We start from the raw sequence: 20,307 nt of genomic DNA on the forward strand, positions 1-20,307 counted from the left end.
AGGGGGGGGGGGTGCGTCAGGCTTAAGTAGACAGGTGACGCTGATTGCTGAAAAAAGAAAATGTCTATGCTGAGAGTTGGTGTGATGCGGAATAAACTAATCACGATGATACAGTTGGACTGAATGCTCTCCTTCGTTAACACGACAGGTGGGGACACGGTATTGAGTTTTGAGGGATGAATAGATGCAACGCAATTTTTCAGTTTGATTTTTTTATGATTTAAAACATGTTTTCTACCATGCAACTTCATTAATCTAGATTTCTTTTGAAGAATTCTGTTTTTATTCAGACTAAAAATCTAATTTAATTTCAGATTTTAAGCTAATTAAATAAAATGATTACCAAAAGGGATGAATACTTTGCAAGGTGCTGTACCCTCAGCAGTAAAAGTTGTATTCAGAAAGCTGTACATTAAAAAAACAAACAAAAGAAAACTGTAATTTGTGTAACGTTTATGAGCCTTTGCATTCAGAGGATACTGTTACACAGCCTAGAGGATTGTGTCTCCCTGAAAAAAAGTCTCACATCAAACTGTTTCTTGAGGAAGAGGAGATTCAGACTTTGGCTGCATTTTTAGCTCTGACACCCACGCTGTCATCAACTGGCTCCCACACACCTTCTGGTCAAAATCTGCAGCCACGACATGCCCCAAACAGAACTAAGTTTAAAAGAGTTTTAAACACACTTAGTGACAGAAACAGTTCAGCACTAAGACATAGTGGTGGGAAGGAAATGAAATGGCCCACAGCCGTTGGAACTGGTCCTAAAATCCGTCAGATCAGCCCTAGATCAGGGCTAGAGCTGATCTCGGACCAGCTGGACCTGGAGGACGATTGGGGACCCAATGCACAGTCTATAGAGACACGTGTCAGTGGTGTGGGTGGGTTTTGTCTTGCTGAAAGACTGTACCAGGGTGCTGTATTAGGAGGGGTAAGACAGACTGACATAAGATGTCACTGATGAACTTCTGTGTTGTCGGGGTCTCCTGAACCCCGACCCTATGGCTCATCCACCATCCACCATGATGCCAGGACTGACACTGGTGTGTCTCTCCACAACACTGACAGAAATGCAGAACTGAACCCATTGCTGGCCATGAAACGACTCCACTCATTATCAGCCCATGCCTCCTGGTTCCAGCACCAGTCTAAACACAGCCGTCTCTGCTCTGGTAGAAATGGCAGCCTGCATGTGACGGTGAACCCGTAGTCCGGCTGATTCCAGTCATGGAGACACGGTGCAGGGTTACATGGAGTGTTGGGAAAAAGTATGGTTTGGAGACAGTGGGACTGATAAAAAGACAGGAGACAGAACTGGAAGTGGCAGAGCTGAAGATGTTAAGGTTCTCCTTGGGAGGGACAAGGATCGATAGGATGAGGAATGAGGTCATCAGAGGTACAGCACAGGTTGAACGACAGAGATAAAGTTAGAGGCCAGACTGAGATGGTTTGGACATGTGCAGAGGAGGGACAGTGGGTATATTGGTAGAAGGATGTTAGAGATGCAGCTGCCAGGAAAAAGACAAAGAGAAGATATATGGATGTAGTTAGAGAGGACATGGACGTAGTTGGAGTGAGGACAGAGGACAGAGTTAGATGGAGGAGGATGACTCGCTGTGGTGACCCCTGAAAAGGGAACAGCTGAAAGAAAAGGAAGAAAGGTGTTGCCTGGCTTGGGAGATGAGAACCTTCATGATGTGTGTGGGTACCCTCACATATTCCTTGGTTCCAACATTAGACCACTGTAACATCTGTACACCTCACTTTAATTCCATGACACGACCCCCCAGCCTCGTGCAAACCCACAATGAGACTCCTACCCAACTCCATCAAGTAACAGCTGTAGTCATATTAACAGTACTGCTGTCTAATGAGTCTACGAGGCATCCTCTGTGTCACCATATTTATTTAAAGATGATGCAAACCATGAATTTCAACATTCAGGACAAAAAAATCTGAAGACAACTAAAGTGATTAAATGATCAGGCTGTGAAACAGACTGAAAAATGGTCGTACTACTATTTTATTTAGATTTATGACCTAACTATTTTTGGAATTCTTTTGTGTAACCACTTTAGATATTTGTTGTTCATTTTTTTACTTTCACCTACACTTCATGATTTTTATTCTTATGTTATCCTTCTTTGTTTTGTTGTAAAAACTCAAACTTAAACCATGATTTATGTGGATTATGTTCTTTTTACGTCACTGAAATGTATGCTTTTTGTGTTAATCACTAGAAAATCTAATGCTGGAGGTGAAGACCAGTTAAAACAGCTGGATAGGTTTTTACAAATATTGAACCTGGATGGATCAAAAATATATTAAAAAAAAGTAAAAAATTAGCAATGCACAACTGAAATGTTTTAGATTAGTTTGTTTCCCTCTCAAGCTGCTGTAAAAGTGGAGCTGTTTGTTTCAGTGTTGTTAACAGATCAGATTCAATGGGGCTTCTTAGACTAAACTCACCTTGAAAGCGATGGTCTGGCCCACCTGTGGCGGCGCTGCTAACAGAGGCATAGAGCTGTAGTCCTTCTGAGGAACACTTTCTGCTCCGTTCTATAGAAACACACGTAGTCACACAGTCCAGGAGTCAGTTTAGCTCTTCCACACACCAGCAAACGCGGCGATCGTGTCTACATACGCACTTCAGTGTTTACACTGGTAAAACCTGGTTCAGACAGGGGCTCCTGCATTTAACTGAGTGTAGTGATGCATAACAAAAATAAAAACTATCCTGCTTTGATTACCTGTCATTTCACCTTGTTTTTCCAACAGAAGAGTAGTTAGAGCTCTGCTTCAGTGTGCACATTTGTCTCACCAGCAAAGTAGCATTTCTTTTTTTAGTTTTTTTTTTATAAATTATGTAACCAAATAAAGTGAAAAATAGCAGTTCTTGTCCTGTTTAATTAGCTTTAGATGCTGCAATACATTTAGAAGTTAAAAGGAAATGATTTTGATTCGAACATACTGTTTGTTCAAAAGCATATTAGAATGCTATATGAGCAGTAATAGAAATAAGACATCACATTTCTCCAATTTTTCATTAATTTAAAACTTTTGCCTGAAACGAGTTAACCCCACGTGCTTTTAGCATAATTTGTTAAGTGCAAACTTTGACAGGAAGAACTTTTGCCTCCCTCTTGTGGCAACAGGAGCAACGGTCACAAACACTGTTAATGTCTGATTGTGCTGGACGGCCACAGGACCACCAGAAACGTGTTTTTATAATCCTGGACCTCATGCGGGATCCCAAAAGGTGAATTTGGAAGGGGTTCGGCATCCTCACAGGATGATGCCAGTACAAGTATGAAGTCCTGCCACCTCCATGTAAACAAATGGGACTTCACCCGTATCGAATTAAAAAGAAAAATACATCTAGATCATTTTTCCAGGTGTTGACTTTTGTTGATTTACATAGTTCTTACTATCCTGCCATAGGTTTGAATACATTTAGCTGTATTTACCTATTTTGTGCTTAAAAGAAAGGTCATGCAACACCATGATTGTGTGCGGGGGAGTAGGCAGGACTAACATCCTCACATCCTTACTGAGCACTCTAGTTCCAAAAACACAACATAGCCTTTCATGTTGGAGGTTTGAACTCATCTAATGGTGAGAAATGATGGCGCTGTAGCAGTTTTGGTCAGACTTTGGAAAATAACGTTATGCACGATCTCATGCAATATTGTAAGATGTCAGGCTCAGGAGTATGTGTTGTGAATGACCCTCAGCTACTACCACATCAAGTTTTAGCTCAATATCTGTAAAGGTTGACTGACTTTTAGCCATTTTTGTATCGGTTATTGTCAATTATCTGTGGCGACCAACTTTAATCAGTTAAAAGTGAATCAGTTAAAGATGTGTTCAATGATTACTTTCTGCAGGTCACTTTAAAATTTATCCAGGTGTCAATGAGATATTTTGCTAGCAGACAGACACATGTACAAACATGGGCAAAATTATTATCATTATAATCATTATTGCCTGCCTTTTAGTTTTCAGTGACAGGCAGTAAAACCAGTGAAGTCACAGTGACCCCGTGTGAACTGTAAATGGATATTGAACAAACCTGGAGGACTACAGACACGTTGGTCAAAGAATCAGTCTGGTAGGAAGGCTCCTTTGCATCTTTGTGGCTGGACTCAAAGCTACTTTGCCTTTTTTTGTTGCCTTCATCTTTCCACCCGTCTCTAGGACCAGCACCAGCCCAAAACCCATCCTTCCGCCTGCTGCGGTCCCCCCAGAGACCGGCCATGCTTTGGGGAGGACGCTGAGGATGTTTGATAATCAGCTGAATGTCGTCTTCACTGTCCTGATCGCAAGCCTCTGTGAGAGTGTCAGGGGGGGGCGGGACCGGTCCGGCAGCAGGTTTCTGGGAAGAGTTTGTGGTCTGTGAGGTGCAAGCAGCTTTAGGTGAGTTAGAGGTGGAGGTGGTGGGTGCTGAAGAGTTGGGTTTTGGTGGGGCTTTAACAGCCTCATCTGAAGAGGAGTCCGTTTCTGAGGATGATGAAGAGGGAGTCCGGGCGGGGGTTTGGGCATGTTTGGTGTTTGCCTTGGACGCAGCAGGGACAGATGACGATGCTTTGGCTGCTTTTTTTCCAGAAGCATTTTTCTCCTCACTACTGCTGCTACTAGAATCTGACGAGGGCGTGTTCTGTTCTTTACCTTGTGCCGTCAGGGTGTTCTTGGAGCTCTTAACTTCCCCGCTGACACAAAGTGCCTTTTTGTGGGGTGGAGCAGCTGGTTTAGGGGTAGCAGCGTGGCTGTTAGCCGCCGACTTTTTCCTTTTCTTCGTTTTGTGTTTTTTGCCTTGTGACTTCTCGTTTTTGTTGGCAGCCGTAACCAAATGAGTCTCTTCTGCTGAGGTCTCCTCGAGCCTTTTCTTTTTCTTCTTCTTCTTCTTCTTGCAGTGTGCGCTCAAGCTTTCGCCTCCTGATCCATCCTCCCCCGTGTCTCTTTGTCGCTTTCTGCAGGTCTCTGCCGCAGGATCTGAAAAGCTGCCGTGCCCGTTCACCTGAGCCAGACAGTCCACCTTCACCCTAGCAAACAGAAATATCTGTTAATGAAGAGTCAGACATGTTCAAATGAGCCAAACAAATGCCCCAGTCGAGCCCACCCACTGATGAAACTCTTCAGTTTAACAAATACCTCAACACTTCTTGATACACTTCTACTTTACTGCATTTATATAAAAAATATATATATATTCTTAAATTCCAGAATATTCAACATATCTGACAAGGAAACAGACTGCTGGGATCATCATTTTTGTGGACTCAGAACCTAAAGAAGTGTCAGAACTATTTCAGGACATTAGATTTGAATCAGTCCCTCCCCATGACAATAATAAGATAAAAGTAGCAGCAAAGTTTGGGAGCCTAAAGCAGAGCTTTCTAAGTATGGACAGATCAGATGGTGTAGAGAAGAGGTCCCAGAAGTTGGGTTTGTGACCACACTTTGGGTCATGAAACACTAAGAGGCTGTTCAGATCTGTCATTAATAAAGGGTTACAGCGATCTGATTGCATATGGATCGAGCTAAATACAGGTTTGACCTGCCTCAAAGCTTACTGAAACCATTTCCCCTCAGATCCTGAGAACAAAGTTGTTGTTTCTCTCCTAACAGCTGTTAATAATAATGATGATGATGGAAATTCAAACTCTCTTCTGGGTTCTGGTTCATTTGGCTAAGTTTACAGAAAAGAGGGGGGAGTTTTGTGTTGAGTTCGTCCAGAAAAGAAAGTGGGATCCAATCACTGGCTGTAAAGTGCAGAGCTGAATGAAGCAGCTCTTCAGTGGTTATTGTGAGGCTACAGGCGAGTTTAAAAACACATCCCATGGTGAAAGTCCTTAAAGCAGCTCTGAAACAGGCTGCATGAGGGAGCTTTGGTTTATTTCCCCTTCAGGGAATCTTATCAAACTTGTCAACAATATAACACGTGATAGAGTTTTATTATCTGTAGTAACTGGACCTGTTTGGGAAGCTCAAACTGATACAGACTTCATGTTTTATCACCACCGCACACGGACCTGACGCTGTCGTTGTCCCGGACCACGTAGATGCTCTCGGTGTGCGGCAGGTAGCAGTCCTCCACGAACAGGCTGAGGATGCTCCTGCGGCCGAACTCGAACCTCTCCCGAATGGTGCTCTCCAGGTCCGCCACGAAGCGGCACGAGTTCAAGTCAACGAGCAGCCAGCACATCCGGCACCCGACCACGGCCGGCGGCGGGTAGTCGAAGAACAGCCGGAGCCGGATGAAGCTGGGACCGGGAGCCGCCATGACACGCTGTAACCGGCTGTAACCACCACGCTGCTTGATGCCGCCGCCTCGCTGCGCTCAACAACACTTCCGCTCAGACTTTTCAAAACAAAACGAACATATGCTGCTGCCCCTGGCGGCTTGGAGGCCATTCTCCGCAGCTCTTCATTACAGTTTCTAAAAAATTTTTTGAAGAGAAACTGTAAATAATTAATTTGGCTGCTGTCGCGGAAAGGACATTTAAACATTATGGCCTGTCTGTAAACAAAAAACAAAATGAAGAAGCTAAACGTGCATCAAAAAGTTTGATAACTCGAACGTAGATATTTTATAATATACAGTTTAAATGTATAAAACTGGTACGGTTTAGTTCTGCTTCAACTAAAACGAAATGAAAACATCTGTAATTCATTAGGGAAAAGTCATTTCAGAAAAGGAAACAGGGAGTGGGTCAGCTGACCCCGGTGGATTCACGTGACCCTGGTAGAGTCACGTGACTCCGCCCCGTTTAAAATTGTAGGTTGAAGCGGAGCGGGTCTCCCCAACAATGGCTCGGTTTCCACAGCTTATCTGTCTGACGCTTTTCCTCGCTGCTGTCGTGCGCCACGGTAGGATATTTTTGCTTTCGTGTCTTGTCGTCACGGTGACTTTCCGCAAGGTTTTCCTCGCCTTTGGCTTCAGCTTTTTAAGTGTACAGAAAGCGAAAGAACGGAGGGGCGGCCCCCGGTGACCGTGTTGTGTGTCGTGTCTGCAGGGCTCCCCTCTGCCCCCCGCTCCGGCGGAGAAGCCTGGGACTATGTGGAGGTGAGAGCCGGGGCCCACATGTTCTGGTGGCTGTACTATGCGGACAGTCCGTCTGCTGGATACAAAGATCTGCCTCTGGTCATGTGGCTGCAGGTAGGAAGTTCTCACACGGGACTTTTTTTTCCCCGCTCAGAAGTTTTGGTGTAGAACAGTGGTTCTGTAACCTTTCAGGCCGTGCACCCCTTTTGGGGAAAAACCATTTCCAGGCATCCCCTCGGCTCAATAAAACTAAAACTGAGTCAAATTTAACTGTAATAATAATGATAATAAATTATTTACACAACTCTTTGTTGTTGTTTGTTCTTGGTAAATTACTGTCAGTTTAAATCATGTGATCTAGTTTTTGTGACCTTTTGTCTCCACATGACTCCTTTTAGACTAAGCTTTTTTTTTAATTTATATAAATAAACAAACTAAAAAACATTCAAAGCACCTCCACTTCACCAGAACAGAAACAGATGGCTCCTTCAGCCTCTGATTATTCAGCAATTAATAGAAATTATTCAGTTTGTCTAATCACTTTTAGAACCATAAAAATAAAATCCAGTCTGATCACAGAAACCCAACAAATATACGTGTATGAGAGCTCAATATTATCACAGCATTAAAAGCAGCAATGTGGCTATTTCCACTATATTCTAGTTGAAAACTAGAAGCACTCAGAGTGTAGACCTCCTCCAAGGCCACAGAGTGATTAAAAAATAGTGATAATAATCTGGATCAGCATCAAAATGTAATCCATTGTTGTTGTTTTTTGCTTCAATCCCAACATTTCCTGAGAATTTTAATCCACATCTGTTCATTAGTTTTTACCTGATCTTTGGTAACACAGACAAACCAACGGACACAACCAACCAGGTAACAGAAGGGTCATATGTAGGAGCAGAGACAAGTTTTTATCAAAGGGGTGACCTTGACCTTTGAGTCCATGAACCTTGAACTCAACAGGCATCATATTTGACCCATGAGGTGTCCAGCTGTGGAGTTTGACCTCTCCATGTTAAAGGGTCATTGATTTAGAGCTTGAACACGTAATTGCCCGCAGACTGACAGATGAATGACGGGACGGATGGCGCCATGACATGCGTCTCATCTTAGGATGGGTGGTCCCAACCATGTGACCGCGAAACCGACTTCTTGACTTGTTCTGGAGTGTAACGGAGCCGTAAGAGGCACTACAGAGCAATGAAGATCTGGAACATCGTATTTAACCACAGTTTTTGTCCAACAGCAATATGGGCTCTTAAACAGTTTTGTTCTTATGGTTTTAAATTAGTGTTTTCATCGTGTTTCTTATCTATTTATTGACATTTTTTTTTAGCTTTTTAAATGTATTTACTTGGTATGAACATCTGAACAGTAGCATTTTAAAATGTGTATTGTTTTTAACGGCTAAATGGCACTTTGACTTTGACCAATTATATAATGATGGAGGATAGTTGCCTCTACAGCACACGTGTAAAACTCAAGGCTCGCGGGCCAGATCCGGCCCTCTGTAACATTTCATCCGGCCCCCAAGATAAAGTTTAAATTTCATTCGGTCCGGCCCTCTAGTCTGGAACAGATCGAGTCTTTGATTCTTGATTCTTTTTTTGCTTAAAAAAACTGAGCCTAAATAGTGAAGTTTTCTCTGACAGTGACTTAGAAGCCAACAATATATAGTTTTAATTTCTGTATGATCAGGTTTTTGTCTGTTTTAATGTTAAAAAATAAATTTATAAGCTGAGTGAGGTGTAAGAAATGACAGCTAATGATGAGCTTTTTGAAGTTTGATCTATTTGTCTGTGTTCATTAAAGTATGTTTGCTCTAAATTCTGTATAATCTGTAACTGGGGAAAAAGGTAATTGATATTTCTATATGAATGATTTGAAACAATACATATTAAACTAAGGTTAATTTACGTAATTTTTTTATAAATATTGATCGTGATTGGCCCTTGGCTAGGACCAAATATTTAATTTTGGCCCCCTTGCGTCACTGGGTTTGACACCCCTGCTCTACAGCCTCAACTTTGGTTAGGAAGAAATGGTTGTTGAATAACAGTTTACTGTACATCCAAATGTGCATATTTGCAGTCTACTTCATTTTTGAAATGTCTACAGCCCTATAAATTTAAACTTCTGAGGAACTTGTTCTGTACCATGGGATATGTTGTAGACGTGGTGTGACTAGATGAATAAGACCTGTTCTGCTTCTATTTATGTCTGACGAAGAGGAACTACTGATCTGCCTGGAAAAAAAAACAGTTAGCTCTATGAAACGGCCTGCTGCTGACAGGCAGGTGATGATGTTTCTTGCTCGTGTCTGTGCGCTCTTGTGTCTGTCAACATAATATTTCTCAAGCCATTGGGCAAACTTTAACATAACTCGCAGATTGGATGACGTTATGAATCACAAAAATGGCTGTAGCTTTGCCAATTTCACACATGTGGACCCAAAATTTGGTGTGGTAGTAGCTGAGAGTGATCCCCAACTTATACCTTGAGCATTCCACAATATGAGATATTTTTACTTAAAAGATTGGCGATGTCTCTGTCAGCGCTGTCTGTCTGTTTAGCAAAATATCTCATGAACCACTTTAAAAGACTGAAATTAATCACGGGATGTGCATCTACCACTGATTAACTTTTGGAGTAACCCCAATTTAAAATGGCCACCACAGATAATTGGTATTATCCAACACTAAAATGGCTAGAACTATTGAGCTAAACATTGGTCTAGTAGTAGCTGAGATTAACCATCAACTCTGTTGATTTGTTAGCAAATCGTCTGCTCCCTCCAAACAACAAAGTAGCCCAAGGACATTCCTTCTGTCTGCCTGTCTGTCCATGTCCATGTCCATGTCCATGTCCATGTCCACTCCCTGAGTAACGAACAGACTCTGCCGGTCTCTGTGCACGTAGGGTGGACCAGGGGGATCAGGAACTGGCTTTGGAAACTTTGAGGAGATTGGACCGTTGGACAGGGACCTGCAGCCCAGGAAGACCAGCTGGGTAAGGTGGTGACTTGGAATTTAAAGTGCTCACACTTCAAGTGTTTTTGAAGTTTCGAGTCAAAATAATTGTGATTACAGTACAAAATTACCAAAAAAGCGATACAATTTTGTATTTTAAACATTTGTTGTGTTCGCTGTGGTCCTTTATCAGTAAGATATGGGTTTGTGAAATTTGCAAATGACTGCATTCAATTTTTATTTACATTTTTACACAACGGCCCAACTTTTTTTGGAAATGGGGAGATGGAAGCAAATTTTTATCCATGAAGCTCACTAGTTGCTCTGCCATTGACCTTTCAATAACTTTTATATGAAAAGTTATCTGATAAAGTTACATGCTTGGTGAGAAGCATCTGACATCAAAGTTTAATTGACACATCTTTAAAAGATGTCACAAAATTCCCAATTTTCAAAGGATTGGTTTACTAAGGTGGGTATTGGGTTTATCAAAGTGTGACTATTTTGTTTGAATTCAATAGCCTACCTAAATTTGAAGTTTATCCATTTTTATTTATTTATTTTTTTGTATTTTTCACAATGTTTGACATAAAGTTGAAACATAAAAACTTGTGGTGCGTGCGTGTGTGTGCGTGCGTGTGTATGGTGTCCTTTAGGTGCAGGCAGCCAGTGTGCTGTTCGTGGACAACCCTGTGGGAACTGGTTTCAGCTACACCGACGGGCCTGATGGATTTGCCACCAACGTGTCCACAGTGGCCTCAGACATGCTGGTGCTGCTCCAACACTTCTTCACCGAGAAACCAGAGTTCCAGGTTTGTCAGCTGTCAACACACACACACACACACACACACACACCACCTCACATCCACGATTTAGGATGAAATCTGCAGGACTGATTGCGAAAAAGATGCATTCAGGACAAGAGCGAACTCGAAACACCTTAGCTAACTTTATTTGAACTACAGTTAACTTATGCTAACTTTAAGTGGGACATTAAAGGGGTAGTCCAGTCATCTTTAAAGTGATGTTCTGTCTAATAGTTATAAAACAGTTAGTACCTTATTAGCCGTGACATCAGTCACGGTGCACAGAGTGTGGAGAAAGAAGCAGAAGTCTTCATCCAGGCTACATGAGTGTCAGTTTCTTTCATCATTTTTAAAGCACACAAAACAAACTCTTTCTCAAAAATGAGACATTGGTGTGAAAGAACACTACATCAGCTCATATTAAACCTCTACACTTTTGCACAACAACGTTCTTTTAGCTTGTTGCTGTTTTCTGTATGTGTGGATGGACCGTGTTTATATTGACAGTGCCGAGGCTGCTGAATGTATTAGTCCGCCTCATTGGCATGTCTATTTAAATGGACCCCAGATAATGATCAGAGGACTGATGCATTCAGCAAGCATGACACCCTCTGGAAAATAACTCCTATAATTCCTTGCAGTGTCAGTAATGTATGTGATGTGCTGGTTTGAACTTTGTAGAGCATCCCCTTCTACATCTTCTCTGAGTCATATGGAGGGAAGATGGCAGCTGCTATCTCCTTGGAGCTCACAAAGGTTTGTGTATTTCTTGAAGTCTGAGAGTATTTAATATGATGAGCAAATGGAAACAACACCTCCCCCCAAATGTTTAAAGAGCTGTTGAGCTATAACATGACTCTATTTGAACAGGTGACTGATTTAACCTAAGATCAGGTACTGCAGGTTCAGAGTTTAATCCGTGTCCCTCCACAGGCCGTAGCCCAGGGGTCGGTGAAGTGCAGTTTCGCTGGTGTGGCACTTGGAGACTCGTGGATTTCCCCTCTGGGTCAGTACCGGTCAGCCTTCGTTCAGGACTTTTCTCACAAGCAGCTCTACAGAAACGCTCCACATCTGCATTCAGGACTATGAGCACATTGATGCAGACAGGTTGAACTGCTCCTCATTCAGTTCAAACCCTTTTGACCAGCCAATATGATTTCTGCAGCAGACCTCAGTACAGCAAGACAAATGCTGCATCAGCGTGCGGCAGGCAGTCGGCAGGAAGTTATACTTATTTCGAATCCAGTTTTGGTTTTGTTTCTTCGCTTTCAAAGAGGCTGCTGAACTTTGCACATGTTCAAACCACATGAGAAGTTATAGAAATGTCTTCTGTGTTATTTCCCAATAATGTTTTTGCTTGTGTCTGTGTGTGTGGAGTTTTTAGTTTTAGTTGCAAGAGCCTTAGACTAAGATAATCTTATGTTAAGAAATCAGAGTTGTGGCCGTTTTAGTAAAACCTCAAAAATAACGGTATGTGCGATCTAATGCAATATTCCAAGGTGTCACGCTCAGAGTATGTGGTGGTAATGACTCTCTGCTACTACCATTTTTGTGTTTGCTTATGTTGATAAGCTGTGGCAGCCATCTTCAATTAGATTACCTCCATAAGTGAATCAGCTGCACATTCACATTTTAGCTCAATATCTGTAAAACCGGTTAAAAGATAAACATTATTTTATTTTCTAAGGTCAGTTGGCTGTAGCTGCCATCTTGAATTGGTTTGGTTCTGACAGTTAATCAGCTTTAGATGTGTATTCAGTGATTATTTCCTGAAAGTTTTATTAAAATCTGTTCAGTCATTCAACAGATACTTCACTGACAAATGGAGTTTACTGCAAATATAGTTGATGGCAAAAGTTTAAACAAAGATCTTGTGCAGACTGTTAATGCTCAGATTATGTGTTGGGATCAGTCTCAGCTACCATCACACCAAATTTTAGCCAAATATCTGTAAAGTTGATTGAGTTATAACCTCTTTTTAATTTTAACTTTAAAAAAGAATCTGTCCACTGGTTGATGAGATGAGCAAAAACCATTATTACCCGTCTTTCACCTCTTGGCATTGGGCGATTTAAAAACATTAGAAAATGGCCGACTTTTAAAGAGTGCTTAATGATTTTTCAGCAGGGGAAGTTTACCTGTTGCTCACTGTTGGACTTGTTCTTTATTCAGACTCTGTCATGACGTGGGGACCCTACCTGTATTCGACTGTAAGTAACCCAGAAGACGTTAGTGACGCCTCCGGGGCCAAGCTGCTGCGCTGAACCTCCCTCTGCTCTCCTGTGCGCAGTCACTGCTGGACGATTACGGGCTGTCTGATGTCACCAGTGCAGCGGAGAAGGTGAAGCAGGCGGTGGAGAACGAGGAGTACCTTAAAGCCACCGAGCTGTGGTCCGTGATGGAGTCTGTGGTGGAGGCGGTTAGTACCATGCTGTTCACATGAACCTGTCGGCCTTAAAATGATTACCTCAGACGGGGTGATTGACTCGCTCAAAGTTAGACAGATGGAAAGGCTGTGGGAGGAGAGGGTGTGGAGGGTGCTACAGCACCCCCTGGTGGATGCCAGAAGCAAAAACTAACAAAACAAATGTCATTAGAGGTTCATTGGTTTAAATTCCAAGAATATTTTGGTATTATTGAATTTGCTGTCATTACTGTTATTATAAATCTTTGTTCATGGTGATTCAAGTAGCTTTATTTTGAAATCCCTTTTGAGTGGAAGTGCCATTATTTGGCTTAGCGCCATTAGTTTTGTCACTTTTAATTTTCCCAGATGTGGCTCAAACCTGCCGTTGTCTAAACAGTCATGGGTATCACAATTGAATTATTTCTGAATAGATACAATAACTGAAGTAGGGAAAAAACGTTTCATATCGGAAGCATTCAATCATCTTCCTCTGACACCATAAAGCTCCAGCTGATTGGCACCTGTCGCCAGAAAGGGACGCAGAAAAGGTGAGGCTTTGGCTAAAAGCTTTAAAAATATAAACCAAAAAGTCCTGAAAGGAGCTTGTTTTCAGAGTCTCTCGTTTTAAAAAAATTGCACTAGTTTTAAAAAAAAAAATTACTAGGGTCTCTTCAGCATTTTCTGTGATCACTCGGAAGTGTGACGTAAATATCAAATACAGATAGTGTGGGGATGAAATGGTTCAGTTTGTTGTAATTAATTGTGTAAACCGACCCAGAACCCCTTCAGCTGTGTCATTCTTCAGCCTCCCAAAGGACAAGAAAGCTGGATGGATGTAGTTAGTTTAGGGCCTGTGTGAAAATTGCAACCCAAAGTCTGGAGACTGACTGTGGAGTTAATGTTTAGAAGAGGAGCAGCTGAACTACAAAGCTTCAATAGAAGACCCGTGGCCTGTCAGAATCCAGATGGGAGACTCCTTGCAGACTGTGTGACATCATTGTAAAGCTTGGGCATTCCTCTTGTGAAATGCGGGGCTCGATTTTCCGAAAGCATCACTCAAGACCAAAAAGGAAACATATTTTCAAACCAACACTCTTGTTATCAAAACATGCTTCTTCTTCTGGTTTTTATTTTCCCTAATAAACACTGACACTGTAACCTCCTCAGTGACCTACAGCAGTTAACGAATGAGGTATCTCCGCTCACACAATCACCCCACTTCAGGATTTTGGGACAAAAACTCTAAAAACAAGTCATTAATGTTTTAAATCAGATAAATGGACCGCTGGAGTGTTTTATGATAGAGTTTAACTAAAAGAAAAACACTCATTAAAAGAAAAGAAAACCTCCCAGTCAGTAAAAACAGTTTTTTACTGATTGGGAGGTTTTCTCTGAAACCATTCGATGGCCCCAGTGTAGCAGCTGAATGTGTTGAACTGTTTGTTTTATATGATCTCAAGACGTATAACTGGCAACACAGCAATTGGATCATGATTGTAGTTTTATAGATATTACCTGTTCTAAATACGCAGCACATCGTTTAATTCTGTATTTGGACAAAACGTGCACTGGCAGTGTGTAGTTCACTCCATGTTTTAGGTATTGTGGCATTTTTATATGGGTTTTATAAATCCTCACACCCAAATTCACATTTTCACACAGCCTCTCCAAACTGGACCTTGTTCCCACAGCTAGAGTCAGATGGTCCTATTGGTGTGGCTGATCAGTAAACAGGAAGTTTGACTCCAACAGTCAAACTTCTTGTGGGTTCTTGTTGGCAAACCAAACTAATAATACTGTGTTCCTACCAGGACACTGATGGAGTCAACTTTTACAACATCCTGACCCAGCAGCCAGATGAGAAGCTGACCTCAGCGGCAGGAGAAAGCTTCATTGGTAAGCTCAGTGAATCCAAAGAGAACTAGCCGGGTTTGGTTACATGAGATGAATCTGAGCCCAACATTCGACTCTGCATCAGATATGTACAGAAATCCAACTCTGTTTTAAACCTTTCCAGTATTTTTTGCACAGCTTTGAAATAAAACATACAAATTAAACTTCAAAATGTGCAGCTTGATCTGGAATAGTGGACTCTGATTTTCGGGTGTTACATCACACAGTATAGGCAACATTTTCAAAGAACTGGAGGGGGGGGATCAATGGGATTTTGGTGAAATCTATGGGAAAAACACAGCCCTCTTTGGAGCTCTGTAGCTCAGACAAAGTTCACAGTAGAAACATCATTCAGAGTTTAAACCTATCACAGAAAGTTGGACTTTACATGCCTGAACTGGTGTTTTGAGATCTTACAATTTTTACACAATCACTGTTTGAATTTTATGATCTTTACAGATTTTTCTTCTTTTTTGTAGAACATTTTACTTCTGGTTAATGTTACTCTTAATTATTGACCTGCCTAAAAGTTTTTTGCAAACTCATCTTAGTCCCACAATCTTTTTTTTTATACATATACATCAAAATGTAGACACATTTGTGTTCTTTTACTCTGTGTGTCTCTGACTGCTATAGAACTTAGTTTTCTCTCGAATCAAAATGCAGAGAGCACACAGCCAAGCTTCCATAAATTTAGATTTCAGCTCAAAATAATCTCTATTAAACTAAAAGGGTCTTTTGAACGTGTCAGACTCCTACATAAAAAACAACATGTTTGACCATCAGTCTCCTGCTGCTCACGGTTCAAGTATTTTTAAGATCTGGTTTATAGTTTTTGCACAGTGACTGTTTGAAGCTTACTTTTCAGTCTGTTTCTGTCTGCCTCTCATGGACTTGGAGACAGATGTATGGTTACCGTGGTGACATATTATCTTGGGTTTTCTCAGCTCTTTTTATACAGATCATACATCAACATGTAGGCATTTTTTTTAACTTGGATTATCATAAAATTAGGTTTGAATCTCAGACTGTAGCTACTTTGGCACCCGTCAACATTCCTGCAGTAACCTTCTCGTTACTGAGAAACTGTTTCTGTCTTTTCAGCCCTGCTGACACGTCGACACATCCACCCTCTGCACCGGCAGTCACTAAGCGAGCTGATGAACGGGCCAATAAGGAAGAAACTGGCCATCATCCCTCAGAATGTCACCTGGGGAGGTACAGCATGTGAAGCAGGACTGCATCCATGTGTTTCAGATGGTTCTTCTCTGCCTCTGTGAGTCTCTCTGAGCCTGTTTTGGTTCACGTGTGTGTGTTCAGGTCAGGCAGAGCAGGTGTTCAGCTTCATGGCAGGAGACTTCATGAGGCCTGTGGTGGATGTAGTCGACCAGCTGTTGACAGCCGGCGTCAACGTCACCGTCTACAATGGCCAACTGGATCTCATAGTGGACACCATTGGTAAGTTAGCATCTGACTTAAAGGCCCAGCATTCCTTGAAGGAATGCATATCCCCCGCCACCTTTCAGGCCAGAGTTTTAGACTAAGATCATTTGGTGATAAGAAGAGCTCTTTTGTCAAACCTTGAACATGACGTTCTGTACGATCTTGCAAGAAGCATTAGCCCTCTGAGTACATTTTGTGAATGACTCTCAGCTCCTACCACATCAGATTTGAGCTCAGTATTTGTAGTCTTAGCCATTTTTGTGTTTGGTAAGTTTGCTTAGGCAGCCATCTTGAATTGAAGTGATTCAAAAAGATAATCAGTTGTAAATACACCCACTGATTACTTGAATACTTTTTGCAAGTTTCAATAAAATCGAATCTGTCAAGTGGTACATGAAATATTTTGCTAACAGACAGGATTTACGCCAACAGTTAATGCCAGAGTTTTACTTACACTTACACACACAGCGGGCGATAACGAGCGCTTTTGAATTGAGATAACTCATTAGATGAGAAGCGAAACATCTTTAGCTACAGAATAGAAGTCCAGTTGTTTCTGTTTTCAACCATTTTTTGGATTTATTACCACTAGACTGAGAATCTACACCAGATGAACAATTAGCATACGCTAATTGTAGCTTTCAGCTGTTGGAGCTCGATGGAAAAAACCTCTGTGACAAGAATCTTTTTTTTTCTTCTTCTTCTTCAAGGTCAGGAGATGTGGGTGAAACGGCTGAAGTGGGAGGGACTTCCTACTTTCAACAAGCTGAGATGGACCCCCCTGGATGACCCGGCCTCTCCAGGCGTTACTGGAGCTTTTGCCAAGACTTACAAGAACTTTGCCTTCTACTGGATCCTCAGAGCTGGCCACATGGTAATAGGCTGGCTTCTTTAAGATCTCAGCTTCTTTTGTTCCCAGATAATTACAGGAACATTACCAAACCTCGTGAGGGTGTATAGTAGCACCAAACTCTGGATTCACACAATCTTAAGATGAACTACATTTAACGTTCTAGAGGTGGAGCGGTTCAAAAAATGAATTTTTTGCAATTTGTGCTATATTTTTTTCTTAATTTTATTAACTCAAGAAATACCATCTATCATTATAAAGTAATATACTATTTACACTTTTGAAAAATCAGCTATTCTGAAGAGCGTGCAGCTGTGGAAGAACTGAAGGGATGAGGTTGTTCGGTTCATTTGTGACCGTCTGAGGTTAAAGCTGATGGGACTTTTGTTCATTTAGTCAAGAGATATGGCTGCTTGTGTGAATGCTGATTCAGCATTCACACTTTTGTTTTCCTCTTTTTGTTTTTTGTACGTTTTTTTTGCAATCTAACTACGTCAGCATACTTTGAGCTATTTAACCATTCAGTCCAAACCTTCAGCTCATTCAGGAGATGGAAGCTATGACTTTTGGTTTTTGACTTTTGTATTTTTCAAATGATCTAACTTTATTTACAAATATTTTCCTTAAAATAGCACAAGATCTGATTGTATTTCTAGTTTTTAGCTACTGTTATTGTAGCTTTTAGCTAGCCTTCTGCTACTTTTAGGTTTCAGCTATTGTTTTGCTGTTTTGTTCATTTTAGCTAGAGTTGTGCTCCTTCAGCTTTTAGCTAGAATCCTGCTTCTTTTAGCTTCAACACCTCAGTTTTTCAACAAATATCACCAGTCCTTTAGCTCTGAGCATTCACTTTCATTTATTTTGTGAACAAAAACTTGGAAAGAGTTCAACTTAAATTTTTGCTCCAAACAGAAACAGTTCATTGTCCAATCTGACCAGAATCAGATTACTTGACTCTTAAAAGACAGAGTTTCTGCATCTTTAAGGCTTTCTGTAAATGTTCAGCAGACAAAGTCTGAGCTGACTGGAATTCATAGGTTCTGTTGATCAAAAGGTAAACTTTGCTGTGATTTCTTACAAAAACTGTCTGAGACGAGAAAAAGAAAATGGCTCTAAATGCGTTCGCCCCATATCATGTTTTATTTGAGAAATACAGTCCTTCTTTTGGTCAAATAAGTGCTTCACACCTGAAAACCCACACTATATTTCATAATCATGACATAAAATATCAACTAAAATTCTTGATTATGCTGGTATACATCTGTTAATTCTATTTTTCCAGTGTAATGTCTCCAGTCTTCATTAATCTAATTCAACATAGGCTTATTGTATTTAAACTGAGGTTGTCACGGCATCCCTTTACCATAGCTTTATTATTTTTACAGCTGAATGTCTTATTTCACTGATAAAACTGCAGCGTTTTCTATAAACTCGCATCTTGTTTGTCCTGATGGGTTTTTATGTGGAAGTTTCCTGAAGTGAGTCTCACTACCTCTCATATTTTGTTGCCTTCCAGTCATTTAGGTACCACTTAATCTTGTTGTCCTCCCAAATTCTACCCCTAACCCTAACCCGAAACTTTGTGTTTAGTGTTAAGTTTTGTAATTTGGTCCTCCCACTGACCAAAAACAGGCATGTTAGGTTCATTGGTAATTCTAAGCTGTCCCTGGGTGTGAGTGAGAGTGTGAATGGTTGTCTCAATGTGTCCCTGTGATGGATTGGAGACCGGTCTGATTTTAGTTTATTAATAAACCATTCCGTCTCTAGATCGTACCCAGATTATTTTCTGAGTTTCTGTGATTCCTTTGTATGTTGTTGACTTACCGGGCTGTAGTCGTTGACCATTCGTACCCTGTGGTGTTTGTTGTTTCAGGTGCCCTCAGACCAAGGACCCATGGCCTTACAGGTGCTAAAAATGATCACGCAGCAGGACTGATTCAGCCACCGCTTCATCGGGACAGCTCTGACAATCACAATCATCCTTTGACCTTCCAACAAGTTTTATTTTGTCGTTTCTTTTTTTTTTCTCTCTTGTAAGACCAAATTTCACATATCAGTTGTATTTGATTACATGTTCTGTACTTTTCAGGCAATAAATCAATAAAGAAAATTGTTTTCTTTTGTAAATGTCTTGGTTTGTTCTGTTTCAGGAAGTCATTTTTTTACGAACAGATCTAAGATACAGGGCAGACTATATATTGTACAAAATGTTGATTTTCTTCATCTTGCCACTTAAAACTTGGACCCTGGACTCGGACTGTGAGAGGATGAATAAGGTTTCTTCATTGTCCTGAAGGGCATTTTGATAAGCAGTAAACACACAGCACACACACCAACACTTACATGTTGGCTTTCACCAAGCTGATGGAAGAAGATGTTCCTGAAACCTGTCCAATTAGAAGGCATTGTTGTAATTTAATGAGGTAGAAAACCTTGTCCTGATAGAAGTTAAGTTTTCCTGGATGAATAGTCATGAAAAAAGAAGTACATATTTTCACATGTCACACATTTTAAAATTATGTGGTCTTTAACGGTTTTAAAACTATTCAAATTTAACCTCAAGTAAAGAAAAACAGATTCCACTGTGTTACTCTTTAAACTAAAAGCAAAAAGAAAGCTGCATCACCTCTTGCTCCTTCAGCTTATAGAACCTTCAGCAGCAAGAACTCTGTTTCTGTAGAACTTTATCCATCTCTCACATGGTTGTGGAGGAATTTTGGCCCACTCTTCTTAACTTTGCTCTTTGTGGTTTGCAGATGTTGGTTTCTGCACAGCTCAGCTCTCTTAAAGTCCCCCCCACAGCATTTCAGTCGGGTTGAGGTATTCGACCGGACCGTTCATAACCCAGGATTCTTTGGTCTACAGAGTTCCTGCCCAGGTCCTGTGGCTGC

General features: G+C 41.2%; 2 protein-coding genes across 3 annotated transcripts in view; one reads left to right on the plus strand and one right to left on the minus strand.

Annotated features, from left to right (window-relative positions):
• Positions 1-6,361, minus strand: part of coil (coilin p80) — a 14,286-nt gene extending 7,925 nt beyond the window's left edge. Inside the window, exons 1-3 of one of the 2 annotated variants that reach the window (XM_017438840.3) lie at positions 6,033-6,361; positions 4,073-5,042; positions 2,470-2,559 (exon numbers count right to left, since the gene is read on the minus strand). In XM_017438840.3, the coding sequence (XP_017294329.1) occupies positions 2,470-2,559; positions 4,073-5,042; positions 6,033-6,283 (1,311 nt within the window). In that variant the 5' untranslated portion in view covers positions 6,284-6,361. The remainder of the gene's footprint in view (positions 1-2,469; positions 2,560-4,072; positions 5,043-6,032) is intronic. The other variant, XM_017438839.3, reaches the window with a different exon arrangement.
• Positions 6,362-6,724: 363 nt separating this feature from the next.
• Positions 6,725-19,543, plus strand: scpep1 (serine carboxypeptidase 1). The gene is made up of 13 exons (XM_017438845.3): positions 6,725-6,870; positions 7,017-7,159; positions 9,971-10,060; positions 10,677-10,832; positions 11,508-11,582; positions 11,760-11,832; positions 12,999-13,036; positions 13,117-13,245; positions 15,045-15,129; positions 16,231-16,344; positions 16,447-16,584; positions 17,280-17,443; positions 19,290-19,543. The coding sequence occupies exons 1-13, from the start codon at positions 6,810-6,812 to the stop codon at positions 19,350-19,352; spliced, it is 1,329 nt and encodes a 442-aa protein (XP_017294334.1). The 5' UTR covers positions 6,725-6,809; the 3' UTR covers positions 19,353-19,543.
• Positions 19,544-20,307: the final 764 nt, after the last annotated feature.

This window comes from Kryptolebias marmoratus, linkage group LG12, assembly GCF_001649575.2.
Source record: "Kryptolebias marmoratus isolate JLee-2015 linkage group LG12, ASM164957v2, whole genome shotgun sequence".
NCBI classification, from domain to species: Eukaryota; Metazoa; Chordata; class Actinopteri; order Cyprinodontiformes; family Rivulidae; genus Kryptolebias; species Kryptolebias marmoratus.